We start from the raw sequence: 17,601 nt of genomic DNA on the forward strand, positions 1-17,601 counted from the left end.
TTCGGGGTGCCAGATCCGGGGGTTGCTCACCTTGGGCTGCTCCCTGCAAGCGACGACCTGTCCCTGCTGCTCCTAGGCAGAGGCGTGGCAGGTGGCTCTGCACGCTGCCTTTGCCCCACCCCAAATGGTGCCCCCGCACTCCCACTGGCCACGGTTCCCAGCATCAAACCAACAATGTATATATCACAACCTTCTACAAAAAAAACTTGCATAGTACTCAGTATTAAGTTCAATTTGTTATAAATATTTGTATTACAGTTATACATAGGAACCCAGTCATGGACAAAGACTCCATTGTGCTAGGTGCTGTACAAATAAGAACAAAAGACAGTCCCTGCCCCAAAGAGTTTGTAATCTAATCTAACATAGTGAAAAATTAAATCCATGGTGTTAAAACTCTAGAAGAGCTCTGGTGGTGGAAGGTTACCGCAGGATCCCACAAGCTGTCCATCTCTCTCTAGTTCTAGGCCTCCATGCACACTCTAGATGCAGATCCTGTATCTGACACCTCTCAGCTGTGAAGAACCTGAAGTCCAATTGCCTAGGTCCTGAAACTAGGGCTTGCTCTTATAAACCTCTCCAATAGCTAATACACGCTCCCAGAGTTCCACTGAAGCTGTGTATCCTCTGCTTTACTGTTTGTCTCTTTGGGACTAAGGCAGTGAAAGCAAGCACCAGAGATTCTACAAAGTAATTTCTAAACATACACATACACACACACACACACACACTTTACTCTTAGACAGCACAACATAGATATGACCTATGGAAAACAAATCCTTCACACAAATCCCTTCCTCAGTTTCCTCATCACTCCAAGAGCCCTTTGGGATTTGGTTAGTGTCTTTTTTAGAAGGTCCAGGATTCCTCCTCTCCTTTTATTACTACACAGACTTGTCTGCTTCTGGGCCTGCTTTAATCCCTCCCCTTCTTCCTGAAGCAAGTTTTTTTGTTTTGTTTTAAATAAAGTTGCAGTTCCCTCAGTTGCTTCAAATCCCTCATCAGGTGATGCTCTGGCTTGGATACAAGCCCATCTGGCAGAGCTGGATCTTCTGGGTGTCATCTGGTACTGACGTTTGAACAGGGGATTGATTTATATTGTTAGTCTTCCAGTAGGTGCAAGAATTTTTCCTGATACCTCACTCGAGGTTTCAGCACAAGTTGAAGGGTAAAAGGCATAAATGTATGCACAGTATAGTCTTATAATTAAAATAGCATTCACAAAATGAAATGAAGTTTGCAGATTGGTCCAGACGCATGCAGACATGTACTAAACCATCACACATGGTAATTGGTATATGACAGAATTCTGTATCATTATGGAACAGAAAAGATAAAACAAGAAAAAATTTAAAAAATAAAATTTACTCCCCTCCATACACATTTTTTGGGATTTCTTTATACTTCTCACAGGAGAAAAAAAAGGGGGTGGGAGGGTACATGCACAATCTTTAAAAATTACACAACAAGAGACCTACAGTTTTCGGGAGCAAAATGCCTCCATGCCACTTCCACAGTACTAACAACTCCTACCTGTAAGATACATAGTACCATTGACAGTCATGGAACAATGTAACATCTGTTCCCGTATCAGAAGCTATTGTCAGCTGAATTCACCGTTCCTCAATCTTGTAGAAATTGGGGGGGAGGGGTGTTTTTATGTCTGCTGTAAGTAAATGTAATAAGGTCAATTTATTTACTAATCATGTATATAAAACATGTTGAGGAATTACAAGACTGTACCGAAATGAAATTCAAAATTTGTAAATTGGGCTTAGCATGAAAAATTAAATACAAAAGTTTTAGAGATCAATTGCTGTAGTGAGCAATATGATTTTCCCAGAACATTCAAAGAACAAAAGCAACTAAAAGATAGAAAGTAAAAAATCCAGAATAACTGTTTGGCAAAAGGAAAATACCCAGAGGAAACTAAAATGGGTCTTGCTATTTTCCCTTTTCAGTTTGTTCCAACGAAGCAGAAGAGAGAGATAAATAAAAGATGAGAGCTGTAATCCGTGAAAGTGCTTGCAGACCTTCACAGATAGTGGAAATTTAACATTGACAGATATGACAGCAACTCATCTCATAGTCTAAACTCTGACTTAGAAATCAGGGACAACACTGAAAAGGATATAGGATAAAGAACTCAAATCCGTTTATCAAGCTGTGAAGTGAAGTAGGGAGTAGAAATATACTGTAAATACTGCAAGTCAGGAAAGAAAATTTTTTTAGTAGTCTTCTCAGTATTTTATTCTTAATGTCACTGCCATGAGACAGTGGGTTTTAATTATCTTTACTTTTAAGCTTATTCCTTATTATTTTTATTACAGTAGCATATGACAGTACTCAGCTCTTGTGCCACTAAGGGTATAATTTGAATTAACAGTGGTAGATCAAAATGGTAGGATCAATCAAGTTTCTTTCATTCCTCACAATTTGTCTCCCAATATTTCATTGGGAACTGTGCCCACACAATCTTCAGTACAGGGCCAGGACTCTAGGGTACAATCTAGCCTAAAGCTGTCTGCACAACAGCTTTGCAATCCTCCTGGTCTCCACAACTACAAAGGATTCAGAGGTGGCTACATATACCGACATCCAACTATCCAAGTCCGACCTTCAGTTTATGTCTTTAACTCTGTCCTGTTATCAGGAGCAACATTAAGTACACTATAGTTTAATGTGCACAGAAATGTGTGTGAACTCATTTGCTAGGGACTTTACAGATATAGAACCTTGCTCTGAGGAGCTTACAAGCACAATGGACAACATTCAGACAGGGAAAGGGGGGAAAATCAATACACAAAACAGCTAATAGGACTGCGCTTATGATAAAGTAAACTGGTTCCTCTCTACACTCTTCCTCTTTTACTGCAATGCGTTTTTGTACTGCTTTATGATCAAATCAAACTGACAGAATATAAAGTAAAAATAAAGATATCAAATTGTCCTCCTCTTCCAATAAGAAATAGAAATTATAATATATATGGAGATATACCTATCTCATAGAGCTGGAAGGGACCCTGAAAGGTCATCGAGCCCAGCCCCCTGCCTTCACTAGCAGGACCAAGTACTGATTTTGCCCCAGATCCCTAAGTGGCCCCCTCAAGGATTGAACTCACAACCCTGAGTTTAGCAGGCCAATGCTCAAACCACTGTAGTCATAATTTGACTTTTTAAATATTAAACTAACAAAAACAACAGATGAAAAGCAGTAACCTGGAGACTAGTGAACATGGATGGGTGCACAGGAAAGGTCAGATACTGGCATAATTTCAAAAGGTGATAAAATAGATAATCATAGGTTCCTAATTAGCACTTTCAGCCGAAATAGTTTTATAGATACATTTATGTAGAACAGCTTGACTGAACTACTGGGCTTTTATTACTTCATTACGTTTTCTCCCATGCTAAACAGATCTCTGGTAACCTTTTGTTGTAGTTTAACAATGTATTGGCTGTACTACACCTTGATCATAAAGAGCTATTTCAATTAAAATACCAGATAATTACCAATATTAATTAACACTGCCAGAGCAAATCCAAAGCATGATCTACAGAAACAGTTTTATGTTCATGCTTTGAATTACTATTTGTAGATAACTGGCATGACTGTCTCTCTAAAGTTAACTGATCAGTTATTAAAGTTAAAGAACATCAAGTTAAAAAAAGGGGGGGTTGACTGTGCCTGAAGTTAAATATGCTGATCTTTTGATATACCTCTGTACTAATGTGTTTCTGGTTTAACATCATTCACTAAGCCTTAATCATACAGAATATTTTCAGCATATTTCTGAAGTTAGCTTTCAACCCTAGTAATAAAAGATGATTATCTAGAGAGTTTGCCACAATTTACTATACTTCCTTCCAATTAATTCTCAGAGAATGATCCAAAAATCATAGAAATGGAAATATACTTTCTTTATATTGCTTATTATATAAAAAGTTTTCTAGACTATAATAAAACTTTCTGCTATCCCCTACATCTCAGTGGGAGGGATATTTGATCAAAATAGCAAGGGAAAGACAACCCTTCAGGACCTGAAAGGAGGGAAAAGAGCTGGCATGGCTACCCCACTCCTCCTGCCAGAAGGCAGGTGTAGATCATATGTGCTCACACAGGTACACATACAGTAAAGCAATATGAAAAAAGTGTTTTATAAACCTGTTTTCCAAGACATGTATATGTAAGGGTCAATGTCTGTTTTCAAACATCTTCGCACAAAACCCACAGCCACTGATTGGATTTGTGCACGTGTACACAAAGGTGGAATTTGGCAAAAATAGTTCAGAAAGTCAGCAGAGTGACAACTAAATTCCTGGGATGAGGGTGTGGGAGAATGAAAAATAACTTCTTCACATGGACTTAAACTTCTTTATTCTCTTAAGGAAAGTTTGAACTGCTTAAATGATAACTTACCTGGCAATGACTCTTTGCTACTATCTAAGGTATATATTTCTCATAGATTAAGTTGCAGGGTGCAAGCTGCTTGTTGCTGTACAACAGAATCAACAGCTTAAAAGGCTACTATGTATGTTCTGGATATCTTTCTATACATATTTTTTAAATTCTTTGACATTTCATATATTAGACCACATTAACTGGTGTATTTGCATGCAGTCTGAGTAATCTCCTGGCCTCTTTCTAAAATTGTATTTCCTTATACTTTATTGACATGCCTCTTACCCAAAAGGGTTCAGAAATATTTTAAATTATTCACTTTCTTCTTTCTGGAACAGTGATCAGATGATGAAAGCTGAAGCATGCAAGATATTCTGCATAATAGTGGAAGCTCAAGTTCTAACTGTAGTTGTAGAAACATCCAGTGTGATAACAAAGGCCGACATCACACAGGTAGCCCACTGAGACCTCTTTCATCATAGAATGACCTCAACCTCTTTCAAAAAGTCTAATGTATCAAAATGGAAGAACAGAAGGCAATTTTAAAAGGGTTTAATAGGCAGTTGCCTACATCCCTTTTTATCATCAGCAGCAAGTAATCTGTTGAAAATGGAAATGTATGGGAGAAGCTAGCTACAGAGAAAACTGAGAAATGAGATGCTCTGCCCTGAAATATAGAGCGTGTATTTGAATCCCTCATGTAGTTTTAAGACTGGATTACCAGGATCATAATGTTCAAAGGTGCTAGGGGTGAAATCCTGGAACCACTGAAGGCATTGATAGAACTCCCACTGATTTCAGTGAAGCCAGAATTTTACTGTAGGTGTTTACAGTTGGGAATGGGTGAACAAAGTGTGCACACACACATATTATGAGCTGTTCCCCATTAGCTTTTGCAGGATACGTAATTGTACTCAGCAAAACAGTTTAAAGCATATTCAATAGAGCAGGTATGTTTTATTAAAATATTTTATTATTTAGAAATAACTGTGGTTTGCTTGCCCATATTGTTTACTCTTCAGTAGAATTAGAGGCCTTATGCCCTAATTCTTAAAGATATCAAATATCAGGTTCCCTTGATCTTCCTTATTTTGACCAGCAATTTACCTCTGTAACATAGCAAAATACAAGTCTTTCTGGAATCTGCAGACAACTGTCAAGAAAGACAGATGTCTGAGAAATATCTCACAATTGGTAAGTACTTTGAAGATGGAAAGCGCTGTGTAAATATTAATTATTATTGCTAATATGGACATTTTTATAAAGCAATTTTGAGGACAGTTACATTGCTGATGAGCTAATGGATGAAATTTTGATAAAGAAGTTGAAAATTTATCACCTTCATATCTAGACATGCCACTAGTCTATTCAATTAACAGAAGTCAAACCCTTATTTAAATGGCTGTCCAGTACTCTAAACCTGGTAACATCCTAAAACGCTCCCATTTCAAATTTACCTTTTCTTTCAGTGGTTTGGTAAACACTGTTGCCGTCTAGCTTCAGATTTCATTTGTTGCATTAATCCTAGTATACTATATGACAAGTTTCATTCTGGTTTCAGGCAAGGTCAAAAGACAGAAATAATGTCTCACATAGTACATGTTGTTACTGAATACATAGGTACATGCATAGTACTCCAAATGATTTGTCTCAAGAAATATGATAATACCCACTAGCTAATGTGAGCCTAAGAGGGTGAGCCCCTCATCCTTCCATCACAGGTCAAGCATAGTGAAGCTCACAGGGTAAGCAATGCTGCCTCTAATTGTAGCTGAAATGTAACTGAGCACCTCGGAACATTTTATGAGCTCCTCAAATACGCATATGTGGCCCTGTAAGCATAACAGGCATAATGGCAATGTTTACCCCTAAAACTTTTATTGGATGCATTCAAGCAATAATACTGGTTATTTTGTAAAGTTTCTGTAAATTACAGAAAGTCCAAGAACAGAATTATCCTGCACTAAGTCATATCCAAAGATAATCAACCACCATCAAAGACATGGCTGAACTGATGAAATGCCTCTTGTAAATAATAAAAATAATGCTTCAAACACAATCTTGAAACAGCAATGAGCTCTCAATCTCCCTTCAGTCAATGTTATTGCTTTTCCTCAACTGTTGCTTTTACTGTTAACATAAATACTTTTTTCTATTTTTATAATAAATGCAGAAAGAGGCGCTCTTACCTCTCCATCTCATATTCTTTCATACCCACTTTTATTGCCTTCATTACCTATGGGATACATATTAACATGGGACATTCTTAGTAAGAAGGTATATTAAGATAATATTACTTAATGACTGATTTTCAGAGAACCTATATTTTAAAAATATATTATATACATCATTTACCTATAAATCTATATTAAAATATTGAAAAATCAGGTTAGAAATCAAACTCTATTATTTTAATAGTTATGAATAGTTGCAATTTCATGTAATAAAATAAGCTCAGTAGTTTTAAGTGTACCTGAATAAAATGACATGGATAATCAAAATACTACCAAGTCAAAACTTAATTCTGAAAGCTCTATTGGATTTGGTACAAAAGAGGTTCACTTTTGTAAAACACAGAGGGAAGTGAAATATGGAACAGCTTTAAAAAATTTTTAATTACAATACTATAGTCACTGAAGAAAGTTACTGAAGTTGGCATGTGGTTTTTCTCCCCACAAAAGAGATTCCACATCTGGATTTTATCATCTGAAACTAAGATGTTCACTGAGATATTTTATTTTTAGCAGTTTTCTTTCATTGAGAGTTGCCTTTATTATGAAGGTTTTAGGCAGCTGCTAGAGATAAAAATCTCAGAGAGGACAGACTTGTTAAAAGGAGGATGATAATCAGGTGCTTGAATCAAGTGATCACCTGCTGAGAATTAAAAATAAGTGCTCTTAGCTCAGAGAGGGATCGTAGAGTGAGGAGAAACCTGAAAGGAGGCTCTCCTTTGGTCAGCCAGCATATTAGTGGTCTTGGGCAGTGGATTTCAACCAGGGGTCCGGAGCCCCCTAGGGGGCCATGAGCAGTTTTCAGAGGATCCCACCAAGCAGGGCCAGCATTAGACTCACTGGGGCCCAGGACGGAAAGCCAAAGCCCCGCTGTGCAGGGCTGAAGCTCAGGGCCCTGAGCCCTGCCACTTGGGGCTGAAGCCAAAGCCTGAGCAACTTAGATTTGCGGGGTCCCCTGTGGTCTGGAGTCCCAGGCAATTGCCCTGCTTGCTACTCCCTAACACCAGCCCTGGCTTTTATATGCAGAAAACTAGTTCTGGCAGCACAGATGGGCTGTGGAGTTTTTATAGACTGTTGGGGGGGTCCCACTCAGTAAAAAAAAAAAAGGAAAAGGTTGAGAACCCCTGGTCTAGGGAAATCTCCCCAGGGGTCAAGAACAGCTCCAGGAAGGTGCACTCTGGAGACCCTGTCCCAAGGGCAAAAGACGTTTGGGCCCAGGGATTGGGGCTAGAAAAGACCTATGGGAAAGTCTCTTCAGAGAGGTTCTGAGGCCAAAGTGGGGATAATCAGAGGGAACCGGACAGCAGACGGGGAGGAGTTTGAAACCTTGAAGTAAGAGAAATGGGAAAGGGGGAGGAAAGAAGGATTTCAGCCTGTAAGGACCAAAAGAACTGTATATTTTGTGTGAACTTAATACATTAGGCTCTAAGAGGGGGAACATTATGCTAAAACTCCTGGCTGCAAGTGAATTAAATGAAGAACCCAGAGGGGAATTAAGACCAGGCAACTATGGAATGGCAGGCTCCACTGGAATCCTTCATTGACTTCTCTCCTCAGGGAAGAAATTCACATGCTATAATAGTATAAAAATGTCAACAATTTATGAACTTTGATTGAAAGTCTTATTGCTGGCCCAGTGCTGCCTGAAGTTAGCAACTGAGACAGACTCACTCCCAAAGACCTCAACTGAAACAGTGGGTCTGAGTTAAAATTCCTCTAAACATTCAACTGAGCATGGGTGGACATTTGCCCTATCCTGATCTGACAGTCTCAACAGTGAGGGGCCCGTCCTCTGCTGAGCTGATCAACCAAAGGCAATGAAAAACTCTCACAGAGAGCAACTGCTGACTGTCCCAGGCTACAAGCAATCTGGACTATGTGCACAGCCCCCAAAATTCTGACCCCACAATGGAACAGGTCAGAAACCTGTTGGCCTCCTCCACAAGTGCATGGGAGTCTACCTGAACATAGTGACTACATAGATTGCAAACAGTCACCTTCCACTGACACTCCAGCCTCTTGTCCCAAAAAACTTCATTTCCTCCACATCACAAGTGAGCCAGTGAGCTCAAGGACAATGTAAGGTGTATTATAGGGCTATAACAGGAGGGCTATTATCCTTCTCTTTCTATCCAGCTCTTCCATTATTTCATTACTAAGCAATTCAGGTTGCTGGGAACATTTTCTGAATACTACAGTTACACTAAGAGCAAAAATTATTAACAGTAAAGGATCCATTACCTCTTTATGAGCTTCACTGGATATTTTATTGGTGTACCGCAGAACTTCCAACTCCATGTCTGTCTTAATCACACGACTTCAAAGAAAAGAATACAAGGAATGAGGTTAGGTTAGTCATTTTTCATGCAAATCAGCAGACTAACTTAACAGAATAAAACAAAAAATAATCAAGGGAAATAATATGTAAACCTATGGTAGAATTAGACCAAATATGCTTCTAAAGTGAAAAGATATTATAAGTAACAGGAGATAAGGAACATTTTTAGATGAAAATGTTTTGTTGGCATTAATTTGCCATTAACACAGCAAGCTTGCAAAGGCAGTCACATGCATTTTAACATACTTGCATTATTTTAATAATATCGAGCATAAATTTTGCCCAATCAACATTTTCTAAATCTGATATAGTGTACATTAACTACAAAAATGCATTGCTTTTCGCTTAGTCATGGGTCAAACACTATTTCAAACAGAACATTTCTACACCGGATTTATTTTTAACACAATACAAAACTGTTTTACATTATGGAATTTCCCATGGCTCCAAGTGCTTGTATGCAGCACAACCCAGACTCCTTTCTATTTTCAGTGCATCAAAGAAAAAACAAACAGGACGGTCATTTGATATAAAAGAGTATATGAGATTCCAAAAACAAAAGGAAAGAGTAATTAAGGCTACTCTACTCATTCTCTTCACGTATTTGTTTCCTGACAGAATTCTTGTTTCCAAGCAATACTCAGGTATAGAATAATGTATGTGTATACACTTATGAGTCTCAATACTCAAAATCCTTGAGATTAGTTAAAAATATACTTTTAATTAAGTCTATGGTGCTTTTTATTGCATGTTTCAAGTAAGAAAAAGTAACTTTGATATGATCTACACTGTGCAGATAATTGCGTATTCTTCCATTAAAATTGCATTCTTTTTTTACACATTAAGGATTTCATGTTTTCATACCATTCATATGTCCATCTCAAAAGCAACCTTAAAGTGCCTTTTTTATACTGTCAAAGCAGAGAGCACTGCCCATATTAGAACTACAGCTATTGAGTTTTGTGGAGATGTTTAAATTTTGTTTTCAAATTTAAACTTAAGCATGTGCATTGATTGTAAATTATCATAATTCAGCCATGTACTGAAATTGTCATCCACATTTACCTTTTTTATTTTAACCTTGCTATGTTTATGCTATTTTGGAATAACCGGATCTACATTTGTAGGCTTGGAAGTGTTAGATTTTTAATCAATAAATGTCTGTAAATGTCAGTTTTATCATACACACACAAACCAACGAAAATATATTTCAAAATAGGTATGATTTATTGATTTAAGAATATTTAATTTGTGTATTTTATATGTTGACAATATCTGTTTTAAGAGTTATAAAGCTTTAACTTTTTAAATCTTAATGTCTGCTGTCATTAAATACTTGCCTGCTCCCCAATAATTATCCAAAACTGTGAAAATTTAAGTCGATAAAAATGTTTAAAGATTATAGTCTTATCTGTCAAAATTATTAAAAAAATAATAATTCTGCCAAGCCTAAATATTTGTGTTCCCATGGTTTGCTTTAATGAAATTCAGAAATTGTTTATTCATCCAACAATGTGTGTGTGACAGGAGAAGTTCTCCATAGACTTGACTGCAAGTCAAGAATTATTTGAGATGGCGGGACATAGTGCATTTCATTCAAAAATAATATTTACTGGTGACAATCAAGGCACCTTCATAAAACTGCTGACACAGACTGAAATTCTATTATAAACAGAAACATGGTAAAGGGGAAATAGGTTAGATTTTTCTTGACAACTTAGGAAATAACACAAAATAATTATTAAGCACAATGAGAATTTTACTACTGGAATAAACCATTCAAAAATTGTGTTTTAGAATGGATGAAAAACCAGAGAAGAATTCAGAATGGTATAAGATTCTCCCATTCCAACCACAGGTAAGGAGATAAATTGCTCTATTTTGGAGAAGACACATGGAATAGCAGCTTAACTATATTCTTGTTAGATTGAGGCAGTACCAGTTTATAGATTTCTGATAGTGTTCTTTGGAATACCAAAGGTGCTAGTAGGACAATTTAAGACCTGTTTGATCTGCCTTTTTATTGCTTTCAATATACAGTATATGTAATCTGTAGGTGCCTCACAAATAGTTTATTTCATAGTTTAATGTCTAATCCCTACTGAGATCAGCTCCTGACAAATTACTAACTGCTCAACTGCATATGCAAACAGTATGGACTAAAACCCACTCTACCTCAATAGATCACAAAGCTTTATTGTCAAGACATTTATCTAAAACTTTGTGTTCTGCTTTACACAATAACTTTTATGTTGTCTTTTGCATAAAGGAGATCCTATTTAGTATTAGTTTTATTTATAGGCATTTCTGTAGCATTTACCACCCTTGTTTCTAGGTATTTAAACATTGCAACTCTATAGGAAATATCCATTCACTTGAAGGGCCATCAAAAGGCCCTCTGCACTACACAAGTGAAGTGTTGCTACACAAGTTCTTGCCATGAGGGGAGGCTGCAGGCAGTCCAACTGCCCAGAAACCGCTGCACTCCAAGCCACAGTGGTGGTGGTGGTAGTAGTGGTGATCTGAATCAGACCCGAGAAGACTTCCTCGGATGGGGTTGTTGGGCTATTGAATTTATGATTACATGGCTCAAAATCTCCAGGTACAGAGTGCAGAAGGACAGCTGACTATATTCCAGCCAGCAGATTAGGGTAGCAACCATGGAGGGGCTTCAGCCTGCTTTGTGGGCTTTGGATGCAGGATATCCCTTTCTCTTCCTCCAAGCCCCTCATCATTTCCCTGCACGAAGTCCAGTTTCTCTGGATTTCTGTAAAGAGCAGTGAGTTTCACATTGCAAGACAAGCCAAATGGTGAAAGTCCTACTATTTTCAATAATTAATATTTATACTTTTTAAGATAATTCTCCCTAGTAAGGAGAAGAAAATACTGTATTTGTGTACTAATATGGACTTAAGCATCCTATTAAAAATAGCTTGTGGCCAAATATGCATACTTTCATTAATATTTGAATGGAAAAAAATTGTTTACTGGCTCAAGCTAATGCAAATGCAGAATATACATAGTTGGTATGTAAACTGAGCCTCAGATTAACAGCTAAATTACTGAATGCAGTCAATTAAAAATATCCACACACTTGTATGATTTTTTTAAAAAATAAAGCTATTGTTAGATGTAACCTATGATTACTAAAACTAGAATAGAAAAAGATTTGTTTTTCCTATCTCCCCTATTCACTCATACGTATACTTTGTGCTTTTATATGCACTTTCTGCATAGGCAGTTTCTCCTCTTTGTGGGTCTTTCACACAGCAACAGGGGAGAGAAAAATTTTAAAATAGAAACACTTTGGTGCATGAAACTAATTTTAACTGGCTAAATTTCAAAATGGTCATGCCCAACATACCAAAAACCTACTCTCTATTAATGAAATGATCCAAACAAGTCATTAGCATGGCTACGGTATAACTTAATTGTGAATTCCTTAGATGGTGTATTCTGGTCTCCAGAGACATATAAACATCCTGTTTTCTAACTTATTTGCTTCTGTGTGTATATGCAAAAATGTACGAGTGATCTGGGTCCCTTGGGAAGTAACTATATGGGTAAAAAATGAAAGCAAGATATCAGTCCTATTTATATTTAATGTAAATCCATTTGTCAATCTCTTAGCTGCTTTCCATGGAAGATCTAAATCTTTTTGAACTGTGTGCACAACTCACTCTTTGTTCACTTCATCTTAAGTCTTGCATTTTGGGCAAGTGCTACCAATTTACAACTGGCCTATATATCTAGATAAGCAACAAAATCACACAGAACTGAGTTGCCTTGATCCTTTCAAAATTCTGCTGTTACTTTATACATTTAATTTTCAAAAGCCACTTTTTCCACAGTTGTTGTTATATTTATGTCCGTTAAGTTCTCTCTCTAGGATTCAGTTCAAATAAGTGTTAAGAACTTCAAGGAAAATATAAACTCTAACTCTTCAAACCTATTTACGTGCATTATCTGATATAAATATTTCATACACAGTTTATTGTATCTTCAAAAATTAGTCCATAATTGTAAGAGACTATGTAATCTTGCAATAAAAATTCCCATATCCAGTGGTGTGCTAAGGAGCTGCATTAAAGATCTGGGACAACCCTAAATCCAAATTTACTGGGTTTTATGAATTTAAGGTTACAATTTATTTTATAATAATTATTCTGTTAGAAGAATTAATTAATGCAAACTACTATGCTATGGAAATCTTTTCATTAAAGCAATGGAAAAAAAAGCTGAGTAAGAAAAACAGAGTAAAAAATTGTTACCTACCTTTTCATAACTGTTGTTCTTCGAGATGTGTTGCTCATGTTCATTCCATTCTAGGTGTGTGTGCTCCGTGCATAGTCATTGGAGATTTTTGCCTTAGCGGTATCCGTAGGGTGGGCTGTGGCGCCCCCTTGAGTGCTGCATATATTAGGCACTGCTGGTCCTACGCCCTCTCAGTTCCTTCTTGCCAGCAACTCCGACAGAAGGGGCAGGAGGGCAGATAATGGAATGGACATGAGAACACATCTTGAAGAACAATTATGAAAAGGTAGGTAACCATTTTTTCTTCTTTTAGTGCTTACTCATTCTAGGTGACTCACAAGCAGTATCCTCAGAAGTGAGCTCAGAATTCAAGGTCTTGTGGCTTGCAGCACTGATCTACTGAAGCCAGCATCATCCCAGGCCTGCTGGGTAAGTGTGTAATGGGACATGAATGTGTGGACGGACGATCAGGTGGCTGCCCTACAGATGTCCTGGATAGGCTCTTGGGGTAGGAAAGCTGCCCGAGGCTTACGCTCTGGTTGACTGGGCGGTTACGAATGCTGGAGGGGGCACCTTTGCCTGATTGTAGCAGCAGCGAATACAGGTAGTGTCCAAGAAGAAATTCTTTGAGCGGACACTGGATGACCTTCTATCCTGTTGGCCACCATGACAAACAATTGCGTTGACTTGCAGAATGGCTTGGTTCTTTCAATGTAGAAGGTTAGCACCCTCCTGACGTCTAGGAAATGCAACCTATGCTCCTCCTTCAATTATGCGGCTTTGGAAAAAAGACAGGTAAGTAAATGTCCTAGCCCGTATGAAACTGTGAGATCACCTTAGGCAAGAAAGCCGGGTGTGGTCACAGCTAGACCTTGTCTTTGTAAAAGACCGTAAAGAGATGTTCTGAGGTAAGCACCCTAATCTCAGAGACTCAGAGATGTTATTGAAACCAAGAACGTGACCTTCCAGGAAAGGAGGAGGAGAGAACAGGAAGCCAGAGGCTCAAAGGGACGGTCCTGTGAGCTGTGACAGCACAAGATTCAGGTCCCACAGCGGGACGGGGTCCCTGACTTGCATGTAGAGGCGCTCGAGGCCCTTGAGGAACCTGGCAGTCATGTACTGAGCAAAAATCAACCTACCCACGAGTGCTGAATGGAAAGCTCAGATAGTGGCAAAGTGGACCTTAACAGTTGAAAAGGACAGGCTGTGGAGCTTGAGATGCAGAAGGTAGTCCAGAATTAATTGTAGCGAGACCTGCTTGGGCCAAATGCCTTTATCTGAGGACCAACAAGCAAACCGCTTCCATTTGGCCAGGTAAGTTACTCTGGTGGAGGGCTTTTTCTGCTGCCCAACAGGACCTGTTGGACACCAGCTGAGCACTCCTGCTCCTCCGCATTTAACCATGCAGCATCCAAGCTGCCAGGTGTAGCACCGTCAGGTTCGGATGCAGAAGACTACCATGGTTTTGGGACCATGCAGGTCCAGCTGGAGCAGTAGCTGGAACAGAAGAGCCACTGAGAGGTCTAGCAGCGTGCCGAACCAGTGCTAGCGTGGACGAGCCAGTGCTATGAGGATCATCTTCGCCCTGTCCTGCTTGATCTTCATGAGGACTCTGAATTAACAGCACTGGAGGGAAGACGTACATCAGAGCCCCCAACCACAGGAGCAGAAAAGCATCTGACAGTGAGCCTCTGTCAATCCCCTGAATCTAGCAGAAAACATGGCACTTCCTGTTCTGCCTGGAAGTGAACAGATCCTCCCGGGGAGTCCCCCATCTCTGGAAGACAAGGCTAAACACTTCTGAATGGAGGGACCACTCATGATGAGACAAGAAGGTCCTGCTGAGGCGATCTGCCAAAGTGTTCCTGGCCCCGGGGAGGTGTGCAGCTATGACATGGATGTTGTGTTGTACACAGAAGCCCCAAAGCCCGAGGGCTTCTTGGCAAAAGGGCAGATGATCTGGCTCCACCTTGCTTGTTGATATAGAATATAGCTGCTGTACTGTCCGTCAGGACCTGAACCACCCTGCTTTTTATGTGAGGTAGGAAGGCTTGGCAGGCCAAGTGAACTGCTCTGAGCTCCCTGACATTAATGTGTAAGGAGCGATCGTGACTAGACCAATGACCTTGCATGCTGAGATCACCCAGGTAGGCTCCCCACCCCAGGTCCAAGGCATCAAAGATGTGGGTCACCGATGGGGATGGAGCCATGAAGGGAATTCCCTTCAACACCGATGGAAGATTCTGCCACTGTGCGAGTGATGACAGTATGTGGTCCGGGACCCTGACTACATGGTCCATGATCTCTCTATTGGGGATGTAGACTGATGCTAGCCACGCCTTCAGGGGCCTGAGGTGGAGCTGCACGTGCCAGACCACGTAAGTGCAGGCTGCCACGTGGCCCAACAACTGCAGGCAAGTGTGAGCGGTGGTGAGAGAGTGGACTTAAATGTACGAGATCAGGTCCGCCATGGCTCGTAACCAGGCCTCGGAGAGGAAGGCTCTGGCCCGAGTAAAATCAAGGACCACTCCAATGAACTCTATGCACTGCGCTGGAACTAAGGTTGACTTTTTCTCATTTATTAATAGCCCCAGGTTGTGGCAGGTGGAGCAAACCAGATCAAGACGACAACACACCCGATCCCGGGACCAGCCATTTATTAGCCAGTCATTGAGGTATGGGTAAATTTGAACACCTCAATGCCTCAGGTAAGCGGCCACTGGCTTTATGCACTTTGTGAACACTCTCAGGGCTGACAAGAGACCGAAGGGCAGCACAGTGAACTGGAAATGGCACTGGCCAAACAAAAATGGAGGAAGCGTCTGTGTCTTGGGAAAATATGGAAATATGCGTCCTTCAGGTCGAGGGCAGCAAACCAGTCTCCCGGATCCAGGGAGCGGATGATGGACGCCAGGGAAACCATGTGAAACTTCAACTTCTTGAGATACTTGTTGAGGTGACAGGTCCAGAATGGGTCTGAGGCCCCCTTTTGCTTTTGGAAGTAGAAAGTAGGAGTAGAAACCTTTCCCTTTCATGTCTTCAGGGACCTCCTCCTTTGCCCCCAGGTGCAGAAGGTTCTTGTAAGAAGGGTCCCTGAAGAGTGACAGGGAAGGAAGACGGGAGGGAGGGTCAGCCACGAACTGCACAGTGTAACCTGAAGATATTATGTTGAGCACCCAATGGTCCAAGGTCAGCCATGACCAGGCCGACTGGAAGGGGCACAGGTGGTTGAGGAAAGAGTAGGAGGGTAGATACTGGGATATGACGGCGCCGTCCTCGAGCGTACTCTCAAAATGCCTGTTTCTGGCTTCCTTGGTTACTGGAAGTGTCAGGCTGAGCAGATGAATGGGAAGACGACCGGTGTCAACTCTTAAACTCCTAGTCTGTCCTTTTTCCTCTAGGTACTCAGCCAGGGAGTCCCCCCAGGACCTAAACTGGGGAGGCGGAAGACAGAACAGCTCAGGGGTATGAAGGCCCAAGGAATGGAGGGTGGCACGGGAGTCTTTAAGGCCATGGAGCCTTGCGTCCGTGAGCTTGGAGAAAAGCCCTGTTGCATAACGAGCATGGTTTGAAGCTGGGGGAATGGGGCATGCCCTGCTCCAGGGTGAAGTCCCAGTTGGGACTCTAACTACCAAACAAACCTAACACTTAACACAATGGCTAACTAAGTACCTACAAACAATATACAAAGAAGATAGACAATGGGTTGTAAAGAACCACTAACACTCTTGCAATGCAAGACAAGGCACTCTGACCAACTGTCATGGGTGATAAGAAGGAACTGAGAGGCATAGGGCCGGTGGCGCTTAATATACCAGGGCATGAGCGCAACACTCAACGGGGTGCCACAGCCAACCCTACGGATACTACTAGGCAAAAATCTTCAACGATTGTGCATGTGGGCATGCACACACCTAGAATAGAATTGACATGAGGAAGCACTCGAAGAAGAATAATCTGATCTACTATCTGTTTTAAACTATCAAACAAAGTAATCCTTTTACTGTTTTCACAAAAACAGTAACTGAATATTATTAAACAACCTCCTTCTGCATTTTCTTAGTCGCTTTCTTTCTTTCTTTCAACAAAGGCTCTGTATTGCCTACATCCTGCAATTCCAAAATCCTATGATTCATACCCATTCCCTGATTGCTAATTCACTTCTGCACAGCCTGAACCTATCCTTAAACTATATGCCTATGGTGTAAAAGTGCTAAAATTACAGGATTTCCTATGCCCACTTGCCTTATTGGTAAATTATCCAACAATACAATTTATTTTTAGTTACCCAAAGATTTTAAATGGACAAGTTATACGTTGTATAATGAACACAAAATGATCTTTGAGATCTTAAGCATAACTTTACAGACCAAGCA

General features: G+C 40.0%; 1 protein-coding gene across 1 annotated transcript in view; it reads right to left on the reverse strand.

Annotated features, from left to right (window-relative positions):
- Positions 1 to 17,601, reverse strand: part of PEPD (peptidase D) — a 228,231-nt gene that overhangs the window by 144,817 nt on the left and 65,813 nt on the right. The window contains exons 8-9 of the mRNA XM_026652794.1: positions 8,875 to 8,950; positions 6,592 to 6,638 (exon numbers count right to left, since the gene is read on the reverse strand). Of these exons, the coding sequence (XP_026508579.1) occupies positions 6,592 to 6,638; positions 8,875 to 8,950 (123 nt within the window). The remainder of the gene's footprint in view (positions 1 to 6,591; positions 6,639 to 8,874; positions 8,951 to 17,601) is intronic.

Source organism: Terrapene carolina, unplaced genomic scaffold (genome assembly GCF_002925995.2).
Source record: "Terrapene carolina triunguis isolate 2854851 unplaced genomic scaffold, T_m_triunguis-2.0 Scaffold130, whole genome shotgun sequence".
NCBI classification, from domain to species: domain Eukaryota; kingdom Metazoa; phylum Chordata; order Testudines; family Emydidae; genus Terrapene; species Terrapene triunguis.